The 23,975-nt window shown below is 43.4% G+C and overlaps 1 protein-coding gene across 2 annotated transcripts in view; it reads right to left on the bottom strand.

Moving 5' to 3' along the window:
* Positions 1–23,475, bottom strand: part of LOC128686360 (acyl-coenzyme A thioesterase 13) — a 111,520-nt gene extending 88,045 nt beyond the window's left edge. For both annotated transcript variants that reach the window (XM_070085873.1, XM_070085872.1), the window contains exons 1-2: positions 23,405–23,475; positions 1,334–1,570 (exon numbers count right to left, since the gene is read on the bottom strand). In XM_070085873.1, coding sequence (XP_069941974.1) covers positions 1,334–1,423 — 90 coding nt within the window. In that variant the 5' untranslated portion in view covers positions 1,424–1,570; positions 23,405–23,475. The remainder of the gene's footprint in view (positions 1–1,333; positions 1,571–23,404) is intronic.
* Positions 23,476–23,975: the final 500 nt, after the last annotated feature.

Raw genomic sequence — 23,975 nt, 5'->3', positions numbered from 1 at the left:
TTACTAGTTCTTGTTTATTTCTGCTTATCTCCATGGGAAAGTCGAACAGAATTCTTCCCCTGTATACCATGCATGTCATAAGAGGAAACTAAAGTGCCGGGAGCAAGGGGCTAGTAACCCCTTCTCCTGTATACAGTACTAAATTTAAAAAGAAAAACTTTCATTTTTGTTTTTGGGCCACCCTGTGTTGGTGGGATACAGCCAGTTTGTTGAAAGAAGAAGTGAGGCTCAGATTAGGGTATGTAGGAGAGAGGGAGATTACTTTCCAATAAAGTAGGCCTTAGACAGGGATGTGTAATGTCACCAAGGTTGTTTAGCATACTTATAGAAGGAGTTGTAAAAGAAGTAAATGCTAGGGTGTTGGAGAGAGGGGTGGGATTAAATTATGGGGAATCAAATACGTTTTGCTGATGGTATTGTGCTTATAGGAGATTTTAAAGAGAAGTTGCAAAGATTAGTGGAAGAGTTTGGGAGGGTGTGTAAAGAAAGTTGAAAGTGAACATTGATAAAAATAAGGTGATGGGGGTATCAAATGAGTTAGGTAAAGAAAAACTGGATATCACAATGGAGGGGGGCAGTATGGAAGAAGTGAATGTGTTCAGATATTTGGGAGTAGAATTGTCAGCAGATGGGTTGATGATTGATAAGTTAACCATAGAACTGATGAAGGAAAAAGGTGAGTGGTGCGCTGAGGTTTCTGTGAAGCCAAAAAACGTTATCCATGGAGGCAAAGAAGGGAATGTACAAGAGTACAGTGGTACCAACACTCTTTTATGGGTGTGATGCATGGTTTGTAAATGCTGCAGTGAGAAAGAGGCTGGAGACAGTGGAGATGTCATGTCTAGGGCAATGTGTGGTGTAAATATTATGCAGAGAATTCATAGTGTGGAAATTAGGAGGTGTGGAATTACTAAATGTACTGTTCAGAGGGCTGAGGAGGGGTTGCTAAGGTGGTTTGGTCATTTAGAGAGGATGGGGCAAAATAGGTTGACTTGGAGGGTGTATAAATCTGTAGTAGAAGGGAGGAGGGATAGGAAAGAATGGAGGGGGGTAAAAGAGGTTATGTGTGTAAGAGGCCTGAACATGCAGCAGAACCAGTTAGCCAGACTTGAGTACTGGAGATGGGAAGTACAATGCCTGCACTTTAAAGCAGGGGTTTGGGATATTGGCTGTTTGGAGTGACATCTAAACTGTCATATTGAGGTGCCTCTGCAAAGAGTGACATTGTGTGAATGATGGTGAAAGTGTTTCTTTCTTTTTTGGGTTGCCCTGCCTAAGTGGGAGATGGCTGTCGTGTTAAAAAAAAATAAGTTTAACAAACATTGCAACATACTTTAGACAGAGTTTTGTCAAAGCCTCCTCCTTCTATAGCAACAGCCAGTATGTGCTGAAGAAATTTTTTTGCTCCATTTGTTGCTGCCATCTCTGTAAGTTGTTGTACAGCACTTTATTTTGAGTCCACTGCTGTGAGATAACTCACTTTTATATAAAGTTTGCTGCTTTGCTTGTGCTAACTGGCTATTTATTTCTTCTTTTAAATCTTCAAAGGAATACTGCCAGCTAGCAGATTCTGTAGATACATACAAAATGAAAGGTTAATATCACATAAAAACTTAAAGAGAATGACTTAGCATTTGAAGGAATAAGGTCAAATTAGCATTTTTATAAATCAAGCTAATACACAATACAGTGTTTCTATTAACTAGCTAAGACATAAAACTGTTTATTCATATTTTAAAACTTATGCTAAAATAGTGCTCAGTTTGTGGGTATACAGCAATCTACAGACACTTAACTTCAAGGATATTTTAATTTCTTAAAAAAGAAACAGTTATCATATATTTCTAGGATCAAATAAATCATCATCAAAAAACAATAATTCTAACTAAACATAATGAACCTCCCATATTAAGCCACCAAAATTACAAATTATTATTATAATTATTATATTATTATTCTAATCAAAACTAAGTGCTGAACCACCAGGGTCATACAGTGCTGCAGTTTCTTCTTAGAGAAGGGATCAAATATACAGTGGACCCCCGGTTTACGATATTATTTCATTCCAGAAGTATGTTCAGGTGCCAGTACTGAACAAATTTGTTCCAATAAGGTATATTGTGAATTAGATTAGTAAATTTCAGACCCCCAAACATACATGTACAAACGCACTTACATAAATACACTTACATAATTGGTCGCATTGGGAGCTGATCATAAACCGGGGGTCCACTGTACAGTGGACCCCCGCATAACGATTTTAATCCGTGCAAGAGGGGTAATTGTTATGCGAAATAATCGGTATGTGAATGAATTTTCCCCATAAGAAATAATGGAAATAAAATTAATCCGTGCAAGACACCCAAAAGTATGAAAAAAAATTTTTTTTACCACATGAAATATACATTTTCCCACACACAAAGAGAAGGATACATGCACAATAGTAGAGTAGTACATGCACAGTATATATTGTGCATGTACTAGTCTACTAAATGAAGAATAAATGACACTTACCTTTATTGAAGATGCAGCAATGACTGATGAGACACTGTGTCCTGGGAGTGCCTTTTCCTCCTGAGTACTGTAGGTCCTGTTTGGCATTTTCTTCCAGAACAGGCCTTATCACACTGTGTATGCCACTACGATTCTTAAATCTCTCAAACCAACCTTTGCTGGCTTTAAATTCACCAATATGAGCACTAGTTCCAGGCATTTTTCCCTGTTCACCTGGGTGTTAGTCGACTTGTGTGGGTTGCATCCTGGGAGACAAGATTAAGGACCCCAATGGAAATAAGTTAGACAGTCTTCGATGACACTGACTTTTTTGGGTTATCCTGGGTGGCAAATCCTCTGGGGTTAATTGTTTCTTGGTATTCTCAATAAGCCACACCAACAACGGTGCTACAGCAGCAGCAGCAGCTGACGGTGGTACAGCAGCAACAGACGATGCTACAGCAGCAGCAGACGATGCTACAGCAGCAACAGACGATGTTACAGCAGCAGCAGACGATGCTACAGCAGCAGCAGCAGCTGACGGTGGTACAGCAGCAACAGACGATGCTACAGCAGCAACAGACGATGTTACAGCAGCAGCAAACGATGCTACAGCAGCAGCAGCAGCTGACGGTGGTACAGCAGCAACAGACGATGCTACAGCAGCAACAGACGATGTTACAGCAGCAGCAGACGATGCTACAGCAGCAGCAGCAGCTGACGGTGGTACAGCAGCAACAGACGATGCTACAGCAGCAACAGACGATGTTACAGCAGCAGCAGACGATGCTACAGCAGCAGCAGCAGCTGACGGTGGTACAGCAGCAACAGACGACGCTACAGCAGCAACAGACGATGTTACAGCAGCAGCAGACGATGCTACAGCGGCAGCAGCAGCTGACAGTGCAGCAGCAGCAGCAGCTGACAGTGCAGCAGCAGCTGTACCACCAATAGTAGCGATGGTTGATTGGGGTTTATTATACAACCTGGCCAGCTCGGAGACACGCACTCCACTTTCATACTTATCAATGATCTTTTTCTTCATCTCTATTGTAATTCTCACCCTTATTGCTGTAGGGTTGGCACTAGAAGCTTTCTTGGGGCCCATGGTCACTTATTTTCCAGAAAAAGCACCGAAAACACTGTAATAATACGAAATATTCCGATTGTATGCTTGGATGTTACCGCGGAGGCTGGCTGGTAAACAATGCCACCGGCGGAACATGTGAGCGTGGCTCAGGCTGCACATTGGACGCGTCTCGGACGAAAATCGGTGAGCGGGTTTTTAAGCGGTATGTGAGGCAAAATTTTGGCGATTAAAGCAAGCGGTATGCGGATTAATCGCTATGTGATGCCATCGGTATGCGGGGGTCCACTGTACTAGTAAAAGAAAAAATCTTTAACACTTAAGCCTACGCTGGAGATTACCCTAGCTCCATATACAAATCATCAGCAATTCCTTCAGCAACCTGTACTTGAAGCAGATATAGTTTATTTGTGTATACTACTTTAAAACATGTTGACTTCTGTACAGCCGAATTATGAATTACATTCATGGGAAAAAGGGGGAAAGATTAAGGACCCCAATGAAAATAAGTCACTTTGATATTTTTAGGGCTATCCTAGATAATCTACACATATGCTGCTATATATGATAATTTATGTAACTGGATTTATGTGCATCTGTAAGTGTATAAACTTACTTACTTACTAACCCATAAGAGTCATACAGCACCTCAGAAATGGGAGGCAGTCAGGTTTGATCCAAGGAACTATTCCTTATGGGATGTCCATTCTAAGACATAACAAAAATACTATACAGTAGGACCCCCGTATCTGCAGGGGATAAGTTCCAAGACACTGCCGTGTATACTGAAACCATGGATAGTAGTGAACCCAATATATGTCCTATACATACTTATTATAAAGCTAATTGATAAATTATGCATAATAAGTGGAGAATTATCACTGAAGGGAAGCACTTTGCAGCTTCTCTTAGCCTTTGAAGAACTTCCATCATCATTGCTTTTGCACTTTGAGGCCATTATTAAACAAAATTAAGGGCTATTTTCAGGCCATGGTAAACTGTGGATAACTGAAACAGCAGATACCGGACCCGTAGATACAGGGGGTCCTATTCTATTATTTATTCTAGGTCAAACTAAATTAATCTATCTAAAATTTAAATAATACTGAAATTATATAAAGAAGTAGTTTGTGCCTGGCAGCATGGGAGATATCATTGGTACAGTACACTTAAACTGTTGTCTTTAGAGATAAACTCCATTAAAAAGAGTCCTGCAGCAAATGGTAAGCAGACAAATTATTGCTATACTAGGGTGTCTTGTGGTTTGATTGCTTGTGCATACAGCTCACACACTGAGGTCCGGAAGGGGGCAATTCCTGGTATGGGTGGAAACATTAGGACGTGTTTCCTTAACCCTTTCAGGGTCCGTCCCGTAGATCTACGGCTTCATGTTGAGTGTCCAAACTGTAGATCTACGCCAAAATTCTAGCGCCGTCAAATTTAGTGCGAAAGCACTCATAGGCCTACATGTGAGAGAACGGGTCTGCATGGTGGGTGTGCGCCATAAACAAAAAATCTAGGCGCCCGCATAGCATTGTGGGAATGCCGGCTCAGTTACCCTTGTTCACCATGCCTCGTCGCAAGTCAGCTCTCACTCCACGGAAAATTGGGACTCTCCTCTTCCTGTCTGATAGTTCTGACACTGATGGAAGTGGAAATGAAGATGAATTCTTTGGCTTTGATCAGTTAGTGACCGAAAGGAATGACCAGGATATCGATAATAGTGCAGAAAACCCTGACGATCCTCAACCTTCTACCTCTGGTGTGAGCACTCGTCAGTCACGGTCAGGTGTACCTCAACGCAAGAGAAAACTAATATTTTCACGTGGCCAGGCCTCTGACTTCAGTAATGATGATGATGGTGACGTGGATTGTGATTTTATTGCACTTGACGATCATTCAAGTAGTGATAGTGAGGAATCATATTCACCAGTGAAGCATCGGTATGTACGCCGCCGCATGCGCTCGGGTAGTGTACTGTATGCTGTGCCCAGGGGACGGAGTACATCCCGGAGTACATCCCAGAGTACATCCCATGGCCCTACACCAGGTTTAGATAGTGATAGTGAGGATGATGTGGCTACACTTGGCATGGATAGACCACAGGCATCAGCAGATGGTGGTAGTGGTGATGGTAGTGGCACCGCCATGCGTGACTCACCAGCCCAGGCTGGGACCCACGCTGCTGACTCCTCAGTTCAAGGACAAAGCGGAGCGTCAGCCACCAGCCCACCGCAACCACAAACACCCGCACAACCAGCCTATGATGTCCAGTTTCCACCAGCAAACCGTATCTGGGATTGGCAGCAAAATCCCAATTTTGTTCCCAAGCCCCACCACTTTGATGGCTCTCAAAGTGGAATTCTACCTACTTGTCCCCTTGGAACCATGGCCAATGAACTGGAATTCTTTGAATTATTCTTTGACCAGCCATTGATGGAAACTATTGTCAGGGAAAGTAATAAGTATTTTGAGTACACCATGGCAAATACGATCATATCACCACAGTCAAGACTACACCAGTGGAAAGAGACAACTGTTGCAGAAATGTATTTGCTTTTTGCAACAATAATACTTATGCCTCATGTCTATAAGCATAATATAAAAGCATCCTGGTCCACAGATCGGCTAATTTCTACCCCGGTCTTCAGTGAAATCATCCCAGTGAACAGGTTTATCTTACTGTTACGTATGTTGCACTTCTCTGACAAAACCAGGCCTGACAGAAGTGACAGGTTATACAAGATTAGAAATGTTTTTATGTATCTCAAACAAAAGTTCAGCATATACTTTTATCCATTCAAGAATCTTGTAATTGACGAGTCTTTGATTTTGTTCAAAGGTAGACTGTCATTCAAGCAGCATATACCGAGCAAGAGGAAATGCTTTGGTATAAAACTGTTTATACTCTGGGACTGTGACAGTGGCCCGGTGTTGGATATTGTTGTATACACGGGAAGTAAAACATTGAAAGATACCAAGATGTTATTGGGTATCTCAGGTGACGTAGTGAGAAACATGATGGCACCTTATCTTGGTAAGGGGCATACATTATACGTATACTGATAACTGGTACACAAGCCCATTACTCAGTGATTTCTTGCGAGTGAACAAGACAGATGTGTGTGGCATAGTGCGTTCTAATCGTAAACATATGCCCAGGCTCATCGCAGGTGCTCGTGGTGATGACGTGCAGGTGTTTATTGCCAATGACATCATGGCATTACGGTGGCATGACAAACGAGATGTCACATTGTTGACAACCATTCACCGTAATGAAATGCAAGACAGTGGCAAAGTTGATTGAGTGACTAATGAACGTATTCGAAAACCAGTGACAGTGATTGATTGTACACAAAACATGCGCTTGGTTGACAAATGTGACATGCAGATTGGTTTTGTTGATTGTGTTCGTAAGAGTTACAAGTGGTACATGAAACTTTTCTTCCATCTCATGGACATTTCAATGCTCAATGCATATAATATGTACCAAATAAAGGCTGGCAACAGACCACCGTATGGTGAATTTTGTTTGTCTGTTGTCAGACAACTCATAATGAAGTACCAGGTAAGAACACCTGCTATACAACAAGGTCCTCGAATTCCTCAGGATATACCCAAGCGTTTGAGGAGGGAAGGTGATCATTTCATAATACAGCTTCCTTCAACTCAGAAGAAATTTGCTCAGAAGAGATGCATCATCTGTGCACAAACAAAACGATGGCAACAAAGACGCAAAGACACTCGGTTTATGTGTGAGGAATGTAAGGTGCCTCTGTGTATGATGCCTTGTTTCAAGAAGTTCCACAAGCTCCAGCAGTTCTAAAACCATGTCCAGTGATTGTAAATACAGTGGACCTCCGGTTAACGATATTTTTTCACTTCAGAAGTATGTTCAGGTGCCAGTACTGACCAAATTTGTTCCCATAAGGAATACTGTGAAGTAGATTAGTCCATTTCAGACCCCCAAACATACACGTACAAACACACTTACATAATTACACTTACATAATTGGTCGCATTCGGAGGTAATCGTTATGCGGGGGTCCACTGTATGTAAATATATGATAGAACATTAGTATTATACAAGATTTGTGCATGTTTATTGTAATAAACAACAATGGTAAACAATAATATGATAATAACTTTAGTGCGGTTATTGTGTTCAATACAGTGAGTTTATATATATACATTATATACAGTATTGGTCTCTCAGGCCCCAAATGTTAGTAGGAAAAGAAAAAAAATTGGAAAAGAAAAGAAAAAACTACAAAAACTGCTAAATAAAGTAATGCGCATATGTGGAATTCGTCGATGTTGCCGCCACCACATCATTTTGGACAAACTTCTTGGCACTGTATCTCGGTAAGTACTGATCAGAATTTTTTTTTTGTCTTATTACCTTCACAAAAATATGCTTTTTAATTCTGTAAGAAATTTTTTTTTTTTTTTTCAAAATTTCTTGGACACTGGAGCACCACTTCAGATTTTGGCCTTGGACCCTGAAGGGGTTAAGGCACTTGCTGTCCATGTTCACCTATCAGTAAAATAGGTACCTGGGTGTTACTTGACTGATGTGGGTCATATCCTGGGGACAAAATTGACCTAATTTGCTCGAAATGTTCTGCATAAGAAGAGGCTTTCTATATAATAGTACAGTGGACCCCCGAGTTTCGTGATTAATCTGTTCCAGAGAGCCTGCCTAAAGTCGAAATTCACGAAACTCAAAACTATTTTCCCCATAAGAAATAATGAAAATAAAATTAATCCGTTCCAAACACCCAAAAATATTAAAAAAAAATATTTTTTTTTCAAATTAAATAAAGATTTATATACTGAAATCAATGAGAAATCAAGTACATGCATATAAAAAATAATAATATTACACTTACCTTTACTGAAGACTTCTGGGTGGATGGAAGATGGGAGGAGAGGATAGGGGGAAGGTGTACACTATTGTTTGGAAGGAGAATCTCCTTCCATTAGGACTTTAGGTAGCAAGTCCTTATCTGGGGTTACTTCCCTTCTTCTTTTAATGACACTGGGAACAACTTGAGGGTCACTGGACCCTTATCACACAAAATATCTGTCCAGAGAGGTCTTTTTCTGGCGTTTCTTTAAGATTTTCCTGAAGTGGGACACAACACTGTCATTGTACATGTTGCAGATATGGCTTGTTTCAGCTTGGTCAGGGTGATACTTTTCAACAAAACTTTGCAACTCATTCCACTTGGCACAAATCTCCTTAATCTTTGAAGAAGGCACCTCATCCACTCCCTCTTCCGCCTCCTCTGAAGCAAGTTCCTCGGCTGTGGTCTGATGCTGTTCCAGTTGAAGCTCTTGCAGTTTGTCAGTGGTTAGCTCTTCCCTGTGGTCCTCCACCAACTCTTCCACACCCCCGTCACTCACCTCCAACCCCATGGACTTGCCCAATGCCACAACACCTTCCACAACAGGCAGAGGGTTGGCAGGGACAGGGTCTGCCTCAAACCCTTCAAAATCCCTCTGGATCGTGTTCCTCACTTTATTTACCAAAGGGCTTGCACTAGCTTTCCTTGGGTCCATGATGATTTATTTAGCAGTTGCAAGCACAAAAAACAATGGATTATTATGAAATGTATTGTATGAACCCGCGGGGTGATGGTCACATGTTGGTAAACAATGGCACACTGAGTGTGAATGGTGTGGGACACTGGCTTGGTGTGTGCAGTGATGAGCGGACGGGTACCGGACGGTTGCCGAAACAAGAGTCTAATCACGAAACTCGAGGCCAAATTTTGCCAAAAAAAACTCACCGAAGGTCGAATTTCACGAAAGCCGAGGCTGCCGAAACTCGAGGGTCCACTGTATATCACTGATGTCAGCTAGAACTGTATACCTTGTACATATACTTGTAGAAATAATGATTATAAATATTATTATAAACAGAAGCTGTATCTTTTCGAACAAAAAGTAAATTGAAAATGGGTAAATACTTTTAATATAGTGTAATGGGAAATTATTATTATTATTATAATCAAAAAGAAGCGCTAAGCCACAAGGGCTATACAGCGCTGCAGGGTAGGGAAGGAAGCGAGGGTATTGGGCAGCAGAAGGGGGGAGGGATGATCAGTAGGTTACAGAAAACAGTGGGGCAGGGGATAGTGCGGGGGTAGAGGGTAGCAAGAGATTGAGGTAGAATGGGCTGAAGGTATCAGAGTTTGTGAAGTAAGTCAGTTGTTGTCAAAAAGTCAATGAGAGAGTCCTGATGAAAGGTGGGTCCATCAGCGAGAAGGGAAGGTAAAGAGAGAGCAGCGGAGTGAAGACGACGATGGAGGTAAATTCTGCATGCTCGCTGATAAAGTGGGCAGTCTAACAGAATGTGGCTGACTGATAATGGAACCTGACAATTCTCACAGGGAGGAGCAGGGCGCCTCTCCATGAGATATCCATGAGTAAGACGAGTATGGCCAATGCGAAGACGGGAGAGAGTAGTCTCCCAACCTCGACACTGGTGACAAGAACACGGCCAGTAACCTATACTCGGTTTAATAGATTGAAGTTTGCTACCAAGCATAGTAGACCAATGTTGTTGCCAACGGGTGTGAAGGTGGGTAGCTATTGCAGCAAAGTAGTCCGTAAATGGAATACCTCTATATGAAACTGGTAGGTCATGTACTGCTGACCGCGCAGCAGTGTCTGCCTGTTCATTGCCCTGTATGTCAACATGACCAGGGACCCAACAAGAAACAATATCTTTATGCTTCGTAAAGATGTGGCGTAGCCAAAGTTGGATACGGAGGGCTAAGGGGTGAGGTGTATCAAATTTCTGTATAGCCTGTAAAGCACTAAGGGAGTCTGAGACAACCACAAATGATGACATAGGCATAGATGCAATACGGATAAGTGCTGCAAGAATGGCATACAATTCAGCAGTAAAAATACTAGCCGAAGATAGTAAATGCCCTCGTACGATGCTGTCCAGAAACACTGCTGTGAATCCTACGCCATCAGAAGACTTAGATCCATCTGTGTACACTGCAATGGCATGAGAATGAGAGTGGAAGTGGTCAAGAAAAAGAGAGTGGGAAGCGACCGTAGACAGTTGGGCTTTCGAGCAAGGGAGAGAGAAAGAACAGACTCGAACAGCTGGAACTTCCTAGGGGGGTAGGGAAAAGTGAGATGCTACATGAACATAGAAAGGTGGTAATTGAAGAGAAGACAAGAGCGAATGTAGGCGAAGAGAGAAGGGACGGAGTAAACAGGGGTGGCGAACAAATAAAGAATGTCTACTAATATCAGTGACCATTCTATAAATGAAAGGACTGCGGAGATCATGAGAGCGTACATAGTAGCGAAGGCAATGGGCATCACGGCGATCAGATAAGGATGGAACATTCACTTCTGCATAGAGGCTCTCAACAGGGGAAGAGCGAAAAGCACAAAGGCATAAATGTAATCCTTGGTGATGAATGGGGTTAAGGCTAGAGAGAGTAGCAGGAGAGGCTGCTGAACAGATCTGGTCACCATAATCAAGTTTCGATAAAATGAGGGCGGAATGTAGGTGAAGGAGAGTTCGACGATCAGCTCCCCATGAAAAATGAGCAAGGGTTTTAAGAAGGTTCAGCCGGCTGTGACAAGTTGCCTTCAGAGAGGTAATGTGAGGTTTCCAGGATAACCTATGGTCAAAGAGGAGGCCCAGAAACCTGACTGTATCACGTTCAGGGATACGGGAGCCATAGAGGTACAAAGGATGATCAGAGATGACAGAGCGTATAGTGAAAGTAATTTGGTGAGTTTTGGTACTGGAAAATTTAAACCCATGTGTGGTGGCCCAATTGGAAACACGGTCGACCGCATGCTGGAGAGAAACTGTAATGAGGTGACAGTCAGCGCCTGCACAGGCAATAGTGAAGTCATCAACATAGAGTGATGACCAAATATTTGATGGAAGACTAGAGGCCAAATCATTTATAGCAAGGAGAAAAAGTGTTGTGCTCAGAACACATCCCTGGGTGACACCTTCAGCTTGGATAAAGTCCGGGGAGAGCACATTATTAACCTGAACACGGAAATGTCTGTCAGTTAAAAGGTTCTTAAGGAAGGATGGTAGATTGCCTCGGAGGCCTAAGGAGTGGGCTTGGGCCAAAATATTATACCTCCAAGTTGTGTCATATGCCTTCTCAAGGTCAAAAAATATGGCAATAACTGAGTGGTTATTCGCAAAGGCATTACAAACATACGTATCCAAGCATAGTAAGGGGTCTATGGTAGAACGTCCCTTACGAAAGCCATATTGACGAGTGGAGAGACTGTTGTGTGTCTCTAAATACCACACTAAACGTCTATTTACCAGGCATTCCATCACTTTGCAAACTGCACTGGTAAGAGCAATGGAATGATAGTGGGAGGCTTCATGTCCCATAGCGTCTGGTTTGTGGAAAGGGAGAACAATGGCAGATTTCCACGGCTGTGGAAGAACTCCATGTGACCAAATAAGATTGAAAAGGTGTAATAGGACTGCAAGGGCTGACTGATGTAAATGTTGTAGCATACGAATATGAATGTCGTTGGGCCCAGCTGCCGATGATCGGCAAGCTGAGAGTGTTGTCTCCAGTTCTTGAAGTGTAAAAGGCACATTATACTGTTCTTCTCTGAGAGAAGAAAAGTCCAAGGGTGCTAACTCTCTGGCAGACTTTGAGGAAAGAAACGAGGGGCATAGATGGAGCCCCTGAGAAATACAGACCAGATGATTGCCAATTTCATTGGCAGCATCTAGTGGGTTTGCTATATCAACACTGGCAACCCGCAGAACAGGAGCCGGGTCAGGAGAATATTTACCACTCGGTTTTCGTACTTTTTTCCAGACTGCACTCATAGAGGAAGCAGAGGTGATGGTGGAGACATAATCTCGCCAGCAAGTGCGTTTAGCATCACGGATGACACGGCGAGCGACCGCATGCTTCTGCTTAAAATCAAGAAGTCTCTCCGTAGTTCTATTGTACCTGTACCTGCCCCACGCAGCGCGTTTCAAACGTACTGCACGAGCACAAGCAGGAGACCACCTAGGCACGCATTTCTGAGAATGCCTGCCCGAAGTTTGGGGTATAGAATGAGAAGCTGCGGTTAAAACGGAGGACGAGAAGAGGTGTAAAAGCTCATCAATGGAGGACGAAGAAGGAACCTCACTAAAAACAGTTAGTTGTGAGTAAAGGTTCCAATTTGCCTGATCAAATTGCCAGCGTGGGATACGAAGAGGTGGTGAATATGAAGGGGAAGTAAGAATGATTGGGAAATGATCACTGTCATGTAAATCCGGGAGAACAGACCAGGTGAAGTCTAATGCGGCGGAGGAAGAGCAGACTGAGAGATCGATGCAAAAGAGTGTGTGAATCCGAGGATCAAAATGGGTGTGAGTACCTGTATTTAAAACATGGAGGGGGTGGGTGGCAAGAAAAGCCTCTAATTCAATGCCACGGGAATCACAGTGAGACCCCCCCGAGAGGAAATGATGGGCATTAAAATCGCCAAGTAACATTAGTGGTGGCGGTAATGACGAAACAAGAAAGGCAATATCTGGAATAGATAATGCCCGAGAAGGAGAGAGATATAAAGAACAGAGCGTATACCGCCTATGCAAGTGGATACGGGCTGCTGTGTAATGCAGCGAAGTACGAACAAATAGCTGATGGTACGGAATATCAGTGCATAGAAGGTCACTTTCATTAAAGGTCCCATCAGGAAAAGGATCTGAAGAATACAATAAATTATAGCCTGACTTGGGATAGATAACAGCAGAGTGTAATTTTGGTTCTTGTAAGCAAACACCAACAGGGAAAAACTGGGAGAGTAACATCTGAAGCTCACCCTGATTACCCCTGAGGCCGTGTATATTCCACTGTAAATAGGCCATGATTGGCAACGATAAAGATATCTGAAATCCGCAGGTAAGGGTTCCTACGGACTAGAGGGGTTAGAAAAGTCCACATGCGGAGGCAGCGAAAAACGTTCAAGCAGCGAAGGAACGGTGCACTGTGAAGAAAGGAGTTGCGCAGATGGAGGAGAGGAGAGAGAAGGAACAGAGGGTGGATCAGTGTCCATTGATGGTTTAGTCTCTGCAGTATATTCAGAGATTGCTTCAAGTATTTCGGAATTCACTGATGTCGTATGGGAAACAATATTGGAGATGGTAGGGGGAGGATGAGTAAAGATTGGGACTGTAATGGACTGTACCAAGGTAGGGGGGGGGCGAAAGGGTGGAGGGAAATGGAGAAGAAGCGTGGAAGGGGACAGAAGAGGCAGAAACCTGGGAGGTGGCAGAAGAGGAAGAAACTTGGGAGGGAACAGGGGAGGAAGGTACAGTACGAGGAGGAGGGTGAACCTCTACACTTGTAACAGAGCCAGTGAGAGGGGAAGAACCAGGTACAGAGACAGGGAAGGTAAAATGAGGAGGTGGAAGAAGGGAAGGAGGGGTTAAAGGACCTTTTTATGACTTCTGAGAAGTAGAGGGACGATTGGGAGGAGGTGTCGTATGAGATCTTGTCGATACCGAGGCTTGTGAGGGAGAACACGAAGAAGCGAGAACAGACTGAGGCATTGAAGTAGGGACGTGTGAGCCCAGGACAGCAAAAGAATTAGATACAGGAGTGACTATGGGAGAGGTAACCACAGAGGAGGCTGCAGAAGATGGGACCCCAGAAGTGGGGGGACGTTTTGAAACATGGGAATAAGAAACACGAGGTAGTCTCCCTTGGAGGCGGAGATGAGAAACTGCCATGGCATAAGGGAGACCTTCTGCCTCTTTGAGGTAACGGATTTCCCGCTCATTTAAGTAGACTTGGCAATGGCGAGAGTATGAAGGGTGAGCCTCTTGACAATTAAGGCAAGAGGGAGGTCGATTGCAAGACGTATTAGAATGGTCATTGGCACCACAGACTGGGCATTCGGCTATAGATCTGCAATATTTCGCTGGATGGCCAAATCGCCAGCAATTTCTACACTGTTGCGGTGTAGGGATCACCTTTCGAACTTGTAACCGATATCCTACTACATAAACTGAGGATGGGAGTTCACGGCTGTCAAAAGTTAAATGAGCCACATTGCTAGGGTATCGTCTCCGCCCGCGGGCAGGAAGAACATAAGTGTCTACCTAGAGGATTGAGAAATCTTGGAGTTCCAGCTGTTCAAGAATGTCATTGCCACATGTCTGGAAATTTTGTCGAACTATGGAATGGGGCAGAATGACGGTACCACTACAAGAATTGAAGGAATGATGCTTTTCAATAGTGACAGGAACAGTATCAATAAGGGAAAGAAGAGAAAGATCATGAGCTTGGGTAGCATTCTGTACAGTGATGATGCGTGGACTGCTCTTAAGAGCATGAAAAGAAATATCTTTACCAACATGGCGTAGGAGTGCCTTGCCAATACTATGGTCTGAAAGATAGGCAATAGAGGAAGTCGGTCGTAAAGTGAAGAATTTAGTCCATTGTGCATTCTGAAACTGAGCGTGGAAAGGGAGTGCAGGACGTGCCGATCTTTTCTGAGAAGAACGAGAAGGTGGAGAAGTATCATCAGCAGGCAACTGTCGTTGGTGTTTAGGTGTGGGACCAGAGTTGGTCCGACATGGAACGGGCCGGCGATTCGAAAATTGCCGCACCGTAGAGGGAGAGGCCGGAAGCATAGTCAAAGGAGAGCAGAGGTCAGATAAATCGAAGGAGTCAGTCGAGACCTCAGTACCTGAAGCGGGTGAGAAAACAGCACCGGCAAGAGGTACAGAGGCATTAGGAGTGTCCAAAGAGTGGTCCAAAGACGAGGCGGGGTCAGAACAGGGTGCTTTATCAAGAAGGGGCCTGGGGGTAGCAGGTTCATGGACTAGGGCTTCCATGGTTAGGTTACTTCTTTCTTTTTGTTTTTAAGAAAAAAAAGAAAGAAAATAAAATAAAAATAAAAAAATAATAAAAAAAGGGGGGACCGGGGAGGGATAGTTCCTAGGAGGAATGAAAGGGCCAGAAATCTTCCTCTGCGCCCAAGAGGACCTCAGCACCGCAAGTAGCGCAGATGCCGTATGGAACCCGTGCCATACCCTACCCATCATGTGAGTGAACCAGCAATCCGGGATAGCAACCTTACATCTGCCGAGCTACCTCGGTGGACAAAAGAGAGGGCAGCTGGATGTCTGCCACAAAGCATACCTCCTTCGGCCACCACCCCCGGAATCCAAAAGGTGGCTTCCAGAGATACACCCGTCGCCCGAAAGACACCCAAAGCCACCCTCCGGGATACTGGAGAGGGATCGGAATATCCCCAGGCAATCCAGATTCCACGGCAAACTACGCCACCACCAAGAACCTCAACAGAATGGGATGGACCCCGGTACCCTTTCCCCTACCTAGGAACTAGCATGCCTGTGGGAAAAATCCCAAAGGCCAAAAAGGAAGGGCAAAAGGGAGGGGTGGGGAGGAGGAGGAGGAAAGGAAAAAGGGGAGGATGGGGAGGATGGGAGAGGGAAGGGGGGATTGGGGGGTAATTAGGTTCGATCTGAGGAAGGAGACCGACAGGTCTAATTCCTCAGACCAAGAGCCTCTTCACCACGTCAAGGAGCCCCCCTTGAAGAGGTGTGTAATGGGAAAACCATCACTTCAGTGAAATATCTGGGAATTCCCTTTGTCCCAAGTATGTCAGAACTGATAGCAACAACATAATAAGAAAAAGCAATAGCAGATATGTTCCTTTATAGACAGGCACAGTATCTACCTACAGACACTTACAGAACCCTGTGTCTAGTCACACACAAAAATGCACAGGGCTAGTTTAGGTAAGATTTGTCAGGAAATCGAATATTTCCTGACACAGGAAACCAATTAAAGCCATATTGCATGAACTAATAGAATATTCAATTCTCTTGTACTCATTGTAAACTCACCTAATGACCATATGTACAAAATTACTGCACTGTTATTGCCTTATTAATCTTAAGTTTGCCCAAAATGCTCTGCATATAAAGGGGCTTTTGGCCTGTACACTCAATTGTTATACTCCTTTGTACAAACATGCATCAAGTTTGAAATAAAGTTGTTATTATTATTCATGATGATCACCACTGGAGCTTGAGGTAATCCAACCGAAGCTTCCACTGGCTTACAGGTCCACCTCTTTAAAAAAAAATTTTAATTAATTACACTAAGAGAAGAGCCAGAATATATACGGAAGGGGGAGGTGGGGGATGGGAGATGGTATTGTGACTTTTAATAATAATAAAACAGTAATATCTTTATTCCTATAAGTACATGTACAAGGTACGTATACAGGCCTAGCTGACATCAATGACATATTACTACATAGAAAGCCGCTCGTTATGCAGAGCATTTCGGGCAAATTAGGTCAGTTTTGTGCCAGGATGTGACCCACAACAGTCGACTAACACCCAGGTATGCATTATTACTGATGGGTGAATGTGGATAACCTGTGTATTGAAACACGCCCAATGTTTCCACCCCTTCGCAGGGAATCGAACCCAGACCCTCACTGTGCAAAGCAAAAGCTTTTGCCACCAAAGGCAATAAATGACATGCCCATGCACTCTGCCCTTGGTCTGGACTAATGGAATGCTGTGTTTATCAAGAACTGCAAGAAGCCCCTGTCACGTACAGTGCTAGTCACGGAATTATGCCGGGTGACCACCCCGGCATAATGCCATGACGAAAATCAAAGGCCTACCATACGGAGGGGTCTTTTTTCGTCAGTGCATTATGCCAAATAGCAGCCGTTAGCATGATGTCATGGTCTGCTGCCACACTCCACAGTGACTCCTCAGTGCTCACGTGGCTGCCATGGTGAGAGAAAGTGTTGCACTTTTGTCTCTCATCCACCCCACCTCTTGTCCAGAGTTTCTTTTGGTTTTGTGTCTATACAGTAGGGCTCCGCCTTATGGCATTTCGCTTTATGGCATTCCACTAATATGGACATTTCATATTATGACCTAAACTCGCTATACGGCTCCCCCCACCTGACTTTCTAATACGGTCACTGTGCCCTGCTTGGTTTGCTGACATTCTCCATAAGCTCTGTAAGTACCATGTCTCTCCATTATGTCTGAAAACTCCTAAATTTCAAGTGTATTTAAAAATTTCATATTTCATATTTTAAAGCAAAAGACTCATCAGGAGATGCAACATTCCCCCAATGAAAAGCAGGGATGCAACGAGTACATCGAAAGACACCACAATAAGTGTCCGGGGTCCAAGACTGTTCAACTGCCTCCCAGCCTACACAAGGGGGATTACCAATAGACCCCTGGCTGTCTTTAATCCGTAAACGGTCCAAATGTATATATATGTTTTTTCAACATTTGAAAGTATGTAAAAAAAGTAGATCTTCTTTTTGTTTTTTTACATTTGAAAATGTGTAAAAAAACTTTGATCTACTTTTTTTTTGTTATATTTGAAAATATGTAAAAAAACGTAGATCTACTTTTGTAGCACTACACATGTGAACGTAGATCTGCTTGGACCGTTTATGGGTTAAGAAGGCATTGGACAGGCACCTAAAGTCAGTACCTGACCAACCGGGCTGTGGTTCATACGTCAGCTTGCGTGCGGCCAGTAGTAACAGCCTGGTTGATCAGACCCTGATCCACCGTGAGGTCTGGTCTCAGACCGAGCCGCAGGGGCGTTGACCCCCGAAACCCTCTCCAGGTAAACTCCAGGTACCAGGTACCAGGTACTCTGATAATTATACTTATGTATACCTGTACCTAAATAAACTTACACACTGTGCTGGCATGCAGGTACACATTAAAATCAGTGTCTTATGTCTTAAGATGCCATATTAGTAATGATAATAATACTCAATAATAATCATCCAGTCTAATTAAATGTCATATATTATGTTAATATACACATTTTCATTAATCCATCAACGATAATTTTTCAAAGTATAATAAATGCGATACGTAACACATAAAGATGATAAATACACCCCACAATAGAATAAATTAGCATAAATATGAGATGTGGTAGCCAGACGACTTGTACGGGTGATGACAAGAATAACGTTTTCTCTAGTCCAACATAAGATAAAATGTGTTACTGGGGGTAACTGTAGAAAATTATTCCTTTCGTATGCCTTCACTCAGAGCATCACTTCTTCTAAAAATGGTATTACATGAGAATGGGAGTGTTCCTCTTTATTCTACTGAATCAACATAGAGACAACTTGTATACAATGTAACTCGTACAAAAACCAGACGCGTTCCCTTGGTTTGTTTACATAACTCTGCCCTGTCCTCTCTCATGTACTCGTTCTCTCTCATTTATTTGTTTTATCTCGTTTACTCACCTCTGACCCTACATTAAGACTACGAATATTTTAAGGTAAATAATGAGTAAACTGTATATGCATTTTATCGCTCTGGGATGCTTAAATGTCATAGAGTATTATGTATGGGTGGGGTGACCTGGCATGGCAGCCTGGCTGGCTACCATACTTACCACACTTGATTTCTTACAATAAATACTACTTATCTTACCATAGATTAAGACTGCAAATATTTTAAGGTAAGTAATGAGTGTACTATATGTGTATTTTACTTTTTTATTGCCTAGTTCTATTGCTAACTTAATATATGTTAAGTGTAAACTTGTTATCTAGTTTTTATATGCATTTATAAGTGGAAAAAAAGGGTGTTCCACTTTACGGCGGTAGCCTGGAATCTAACCTGCCATATAAATGGGGCTTTAATCACAAACCTGCACACCAGGCAAAAGAAATAGTGGAGAATATTGGTGTGTGTGAGTGTTCAGTGAGGAACTGGGTGCAGCATTTTAAGGCTGATGGCAGTACAGTGGACCCCCGCATAACGATTTTAATCCGTGCAAGAGGGGTAATTGTTATGCGAAATAATCGGTATGCGAATGAATTATCCCCATAAGAAATAATGGAAATCAAATTAATCCGTGCAAGACACCCAAAAGTATGAAAAAAAAAATTTTACCACATGAAATATACATTTTCCCACACACAAAGAGAAGGATACATGCACAATAGTAGAGTAGTACATGCACAGTATATATTGTGCATGTACTAGTCTACTAAATGAAGAATAAATGACACTTACCTTTATTGAAGATGCAGCAATGACTGATGAGACACTGTGTCCTGGGAGTGCCTTTTCCTCCTGAGTACTGTAGGTCCTGTTTGGCATTTTCTTCCAGAACAGGCCTTATCACACTGTGTATGCCACTACGATTCTTAAATCTCTCAAACCAACCTTTGCTGGCTTTAAATTCACCAATATGAGCACTAGTTCCAGGCATTTTTCCCTGTTCACCTGGGTGTTAGTCGACTTGTGTGGGTTGCATCCTGGGAGACAAGATTAAGGACCCCAATGGAAATAAGTTAGACAGTCTTCGATGACACTGACTTTTTTGGGTTATCCTGGGTGGCAAATCCTCTGGGGTTAATTGTTTCTTGGTATTCTCAATAAGCCACACCAACAACGGTGCTACAGCAGCAGCAGCAGCAGCTGACGGTGGTACAGCAGCAACAGACGATGCTACAGCAGCAACAGACGATGCTACAGCAGCAACAGACGATGCTACAGCAGCAGCAGCAGCTGACGGTGGTACAGCAGCAACAGACGATGCTACAGCAGCAACAGACGATGTTACAGCAGCAGCAGCAGCTGACGGTGGTACAGCAGCGACAGACGATGCTACAGCAGCAACAGACGATGTTACAGCAGCAGCAGACGATGCTACAGCAGCAGCAGCAGCTGACAGTGCAGCAGCAGCAGCAGCTGACAGTGCAGCAGCAGCTGTACCACCAATAGTAGCGATGGTTGATTGGGGTTTATTATACAACCTGGCCAGCTCGGAGACACGCACTCCACTTTCATACTTATCAATGATCTTTTTCTTCATCTCTATTGTAATTCTCACCCTTATTGCTGTAGGGTTGGCACTAGAAGCTTTCTTGGGGCCCATGGTCACTTATTTTCCAGAAAAAGCACCGAAAACACTGTAATAATACGAAATATTCCGATTGTATGCTTGGATGTTACCGCGGAGGCTGGCTGGTAAACAATGCCACCGGCGGAACATGTGAGCGTGGCTGAGGCCGCACATTGGACGCGTCTCGGACGAAAATCGGTGAGCGGGTTTTTAAGCGGTATGCGAGGCAAAATTTTTGCGATTAAAGCAAGCGGTATGCGGATTAATCGCTATGTGATGCCATCGTTATGCGGGGGTCCACTGTATTGAGTTACCATCTGCCAAACCTCAGCCTGGCCCCTTCAAGAAGGCATCTGCTCATACCTTAACTGTGTTAAAGTAGCAGTTAAGAGAGTACACCTAAGATAACTGCTAGAGAATTGAAAGAAAAGAACTCACATATTCTCTCAGAGGTGTCTGTAAGAACTGTTAACAGACGTGTGTGAGAACTGGGCTACAGTAGTCACCACCAGGTTAAGAAACCGATCCTCTCCAAGCCACAGAAGAAACGGAGGCTGGATTATGCAAAGAAATATCTTCATTGAAATTCTCAACAGTGGTCTGAAGTGCTTTGGAGTGATGAAGCAACCTTCACCGTCACCTGTAACTGTGGGGAACCGCAAGACCCACACTACACCTGTGGGACCACCAAACACCCAGACTTGCTCATGGTTTGGGGGTGTTTCAGTGCTCAGAGCATTGGTGAACTCACTGTGTGACAATTTACCTGAGGCATTTTGACAAGTGGGGGGCTATGGTTTTTATGCAGGATGGTGCACCTTGTCATACCACCAAATCTGTAGTTTAGTGGCTTAAGGACTGTGAAGTGAGATTCTTTAATGACTGGCCAGGCAATTCCCTAGACCTAAACCCTATTGAGAACCTCTGGTCAATAATGAAACATAGTTTACTCGGCAAGGATATCAGTTCCATCCCACGGCTGGAGGCTGCTCTACATGAGGCATGGAATAGACCTCCCAAAATCCTCAAGAATTTGTATGTGAGTCTTCCTACATGGCTGAGTGATGTGATTAAGTGTAAAGGACGCAGCACCCAGTATTAAAACCTCAGTGTGCAAATATATATATTATAATCTATCATGGTATGTGTTTGTTTTGGTACATGTGTGGGGGAGGGGCGGCATAATGCCGTGACTAGCACTGTACCTTCAGCATTCTATGAAGAGGGAGCATGGACACCGGGGTCATCCCACACTCACAAAGGTGGTAGTAAAGCAATTGCAAAGAACTACAGATTGATAGCACTAACATCCCATACCATAAAAATCTTTGGAGGGGTTCGAAGAAGCAAGACTGCCATCCACCTAGATACCCATCAATTACACAACCCAGGTCAACACGGGTTTAGCGCAGGTCGCTCTTGCCTGTCCCAGCTACTGGACCACTATGACAAGGTCCTGGATGCTATAGAGGATAAACAAAATGCAGATGTAGTATACACAGACTTTGCAAAAGCCTTCGACAAGTGTGACCAAGGTGTAATAGCGCACAAAATGCGTGATAAAGGAATACCAGGAAAAGTTGGTAGATGGATCTACAACTTCCTAACAAACAGAACACAAAGAAAAACAGTAAAAAGAGTAAAGTTTGAGGCAGCTACAGTGAAAAGCTCTTCCACAAGGCACAGTACTCACTCCCACCTGTTCCTCGTCCTCATATCTGAGATAGACAGGGATGTAAGCCATAGCTCCGTGTTTTCCTCTGCGGATGATACCCGAATTGCCATGACAGTGTCCTCCATCAAAGACACCACAAGACTCCAAGTGGACACCAACCAAATCTTCAAATTGGCCACTCAAAACAATATGAAGCTCAGTGAGGAGAAATTTCAACTATTCACATATGGAAAACTTGAGGAAATTAAAACAGAATTAGGGTACACAAATTCTAACAATACAACAGAGTGAAAAAGTAATGTGAAGGACCTGGGAGTGATAATGTCAGAGGATCTCACCTTCAAAGACCACAACAATGTATCTACTGCATCTGCTAGAAAAATGAAAGGATGGATAATGAGAACCTTCAAAACTAGGGATGCCAAGCCCATAATGATTCTCTTCAAATCGTTTGCTCTCTCTAGGCTGGAATACTGCTGTACACTAACTGCCCCCTTCAGGGCGGGCGAAATTGCTGATCTGGAAAGTGTACAAACAACTTTCACAGCACACACAAGTATGATAAAGCACCTAAATTACTGAAAATGTTTGAAGCCCCTTGATCTCTATTCCCTGGAATGCAGGCGAGAAAGACATGATAATATACACCTAGAAAATACTAGAGGGATTAGTGCCAAGCTTGCACACGAAAATCAGTCCTTATGAAAGCAAGACTCGGCAGGAGATTCTACATTCCCCCAATTAAATGCAGGGGTGCCACAAGTACACTGAGAGACAACACAATAAATGTCAAGGGCCCAAGACTGCTCAATTGCCTCCCAGCATACATACGGGGGAATTACCGATAGACCCTTGGCTGTCTTGAACAAGGCGCTGGACAGACACCTACAGTCAGTACCTAACCAGCCGGGCTGTGGTTCGTACGTCAGTTTGCGTGAGGCCAGCAGTAACAGCCTGGTTGATCAGACCCTGATTCGCCACGAGGCCTGGTCTCAGACCGGGCCGCGGGGGCGTTGACCCCCGAAACCCTCTCCAGGTATACCACCCCTCAAGGAAGGTTCCTTGATGTTGGTGAGGGGCTCTTGATTTAGGGAATTGGATCTGTGCTCCAGTTCCTTGAATTAAGCCTGAATGCCTTCCACATCCCCCCCAGGCACTGTATAATCCTCCGGGTTTAGCGCTTCACCCTTGATTATAATAATAATAATCCAGGTATACCAGGCCACGGCCACTGTTGTTGTTGTTGGGATTTTATAGGGCCACTGACAGCATACGCCGTATCAAGCCCTGTTTTCCAGCGTTCGAAAAAGGAACCTCGACCATAGTGGAAGGATCAAATCAATCAAATCAAACTTTATTCTCTATAAGGATTACAATGAGGGGGTTACAGATTTTGGTTATTGTGTGGTTTACATGTAATAATATAGTAATTACAGAGGGGGCCACTAGAACACCTAGCATGGCTAGGCATTTCGGGCAAACTTAGATTAATTCTTAACCCTAAATTATTACAAATTGTGGAGTAAGTTGACTAAATACTAAGTGACTAAATACTAGTTTGTGAGTTTAGCAATGTGGCACAATACATAGTTTCTATATTGGAGTATCACAGGCAAACTTGTGACTAGTTAGGAATCATTATTTTAAGATTAAGATACGTATTTCTGTGTTTATAGTCAAATGGGTGAGTGAGTGTAAGTGTGAACCACCAGGTGGTTTTTATGTAGTTAGTTGACGGGGTGTATCAGGGAGATAAGATGTTTTCTAACGGTAGTTTTGAAGGTGATGA

Source organism: Cherax quadricarinatus, chromosome 17 (genome assembly GCF_038502225.1).
Source record: "Cherax quadricarinatus isolate ZL_2023a chromosome 17, ASM3850222v1, whole genome shotgun sequence".
NCBI classification, from domain to species: domain Eukaryota; kingdom Metazoa; phylum Arthropoda; class Malacostraca; order Decapoda; family Parastacidae; genus Cherax; species Cherax quadricarinatus.
Note: the sequence above shows the minus strand (reverse complement) of the source record. Positions and strands in the feature narration are given on the sequence as shown.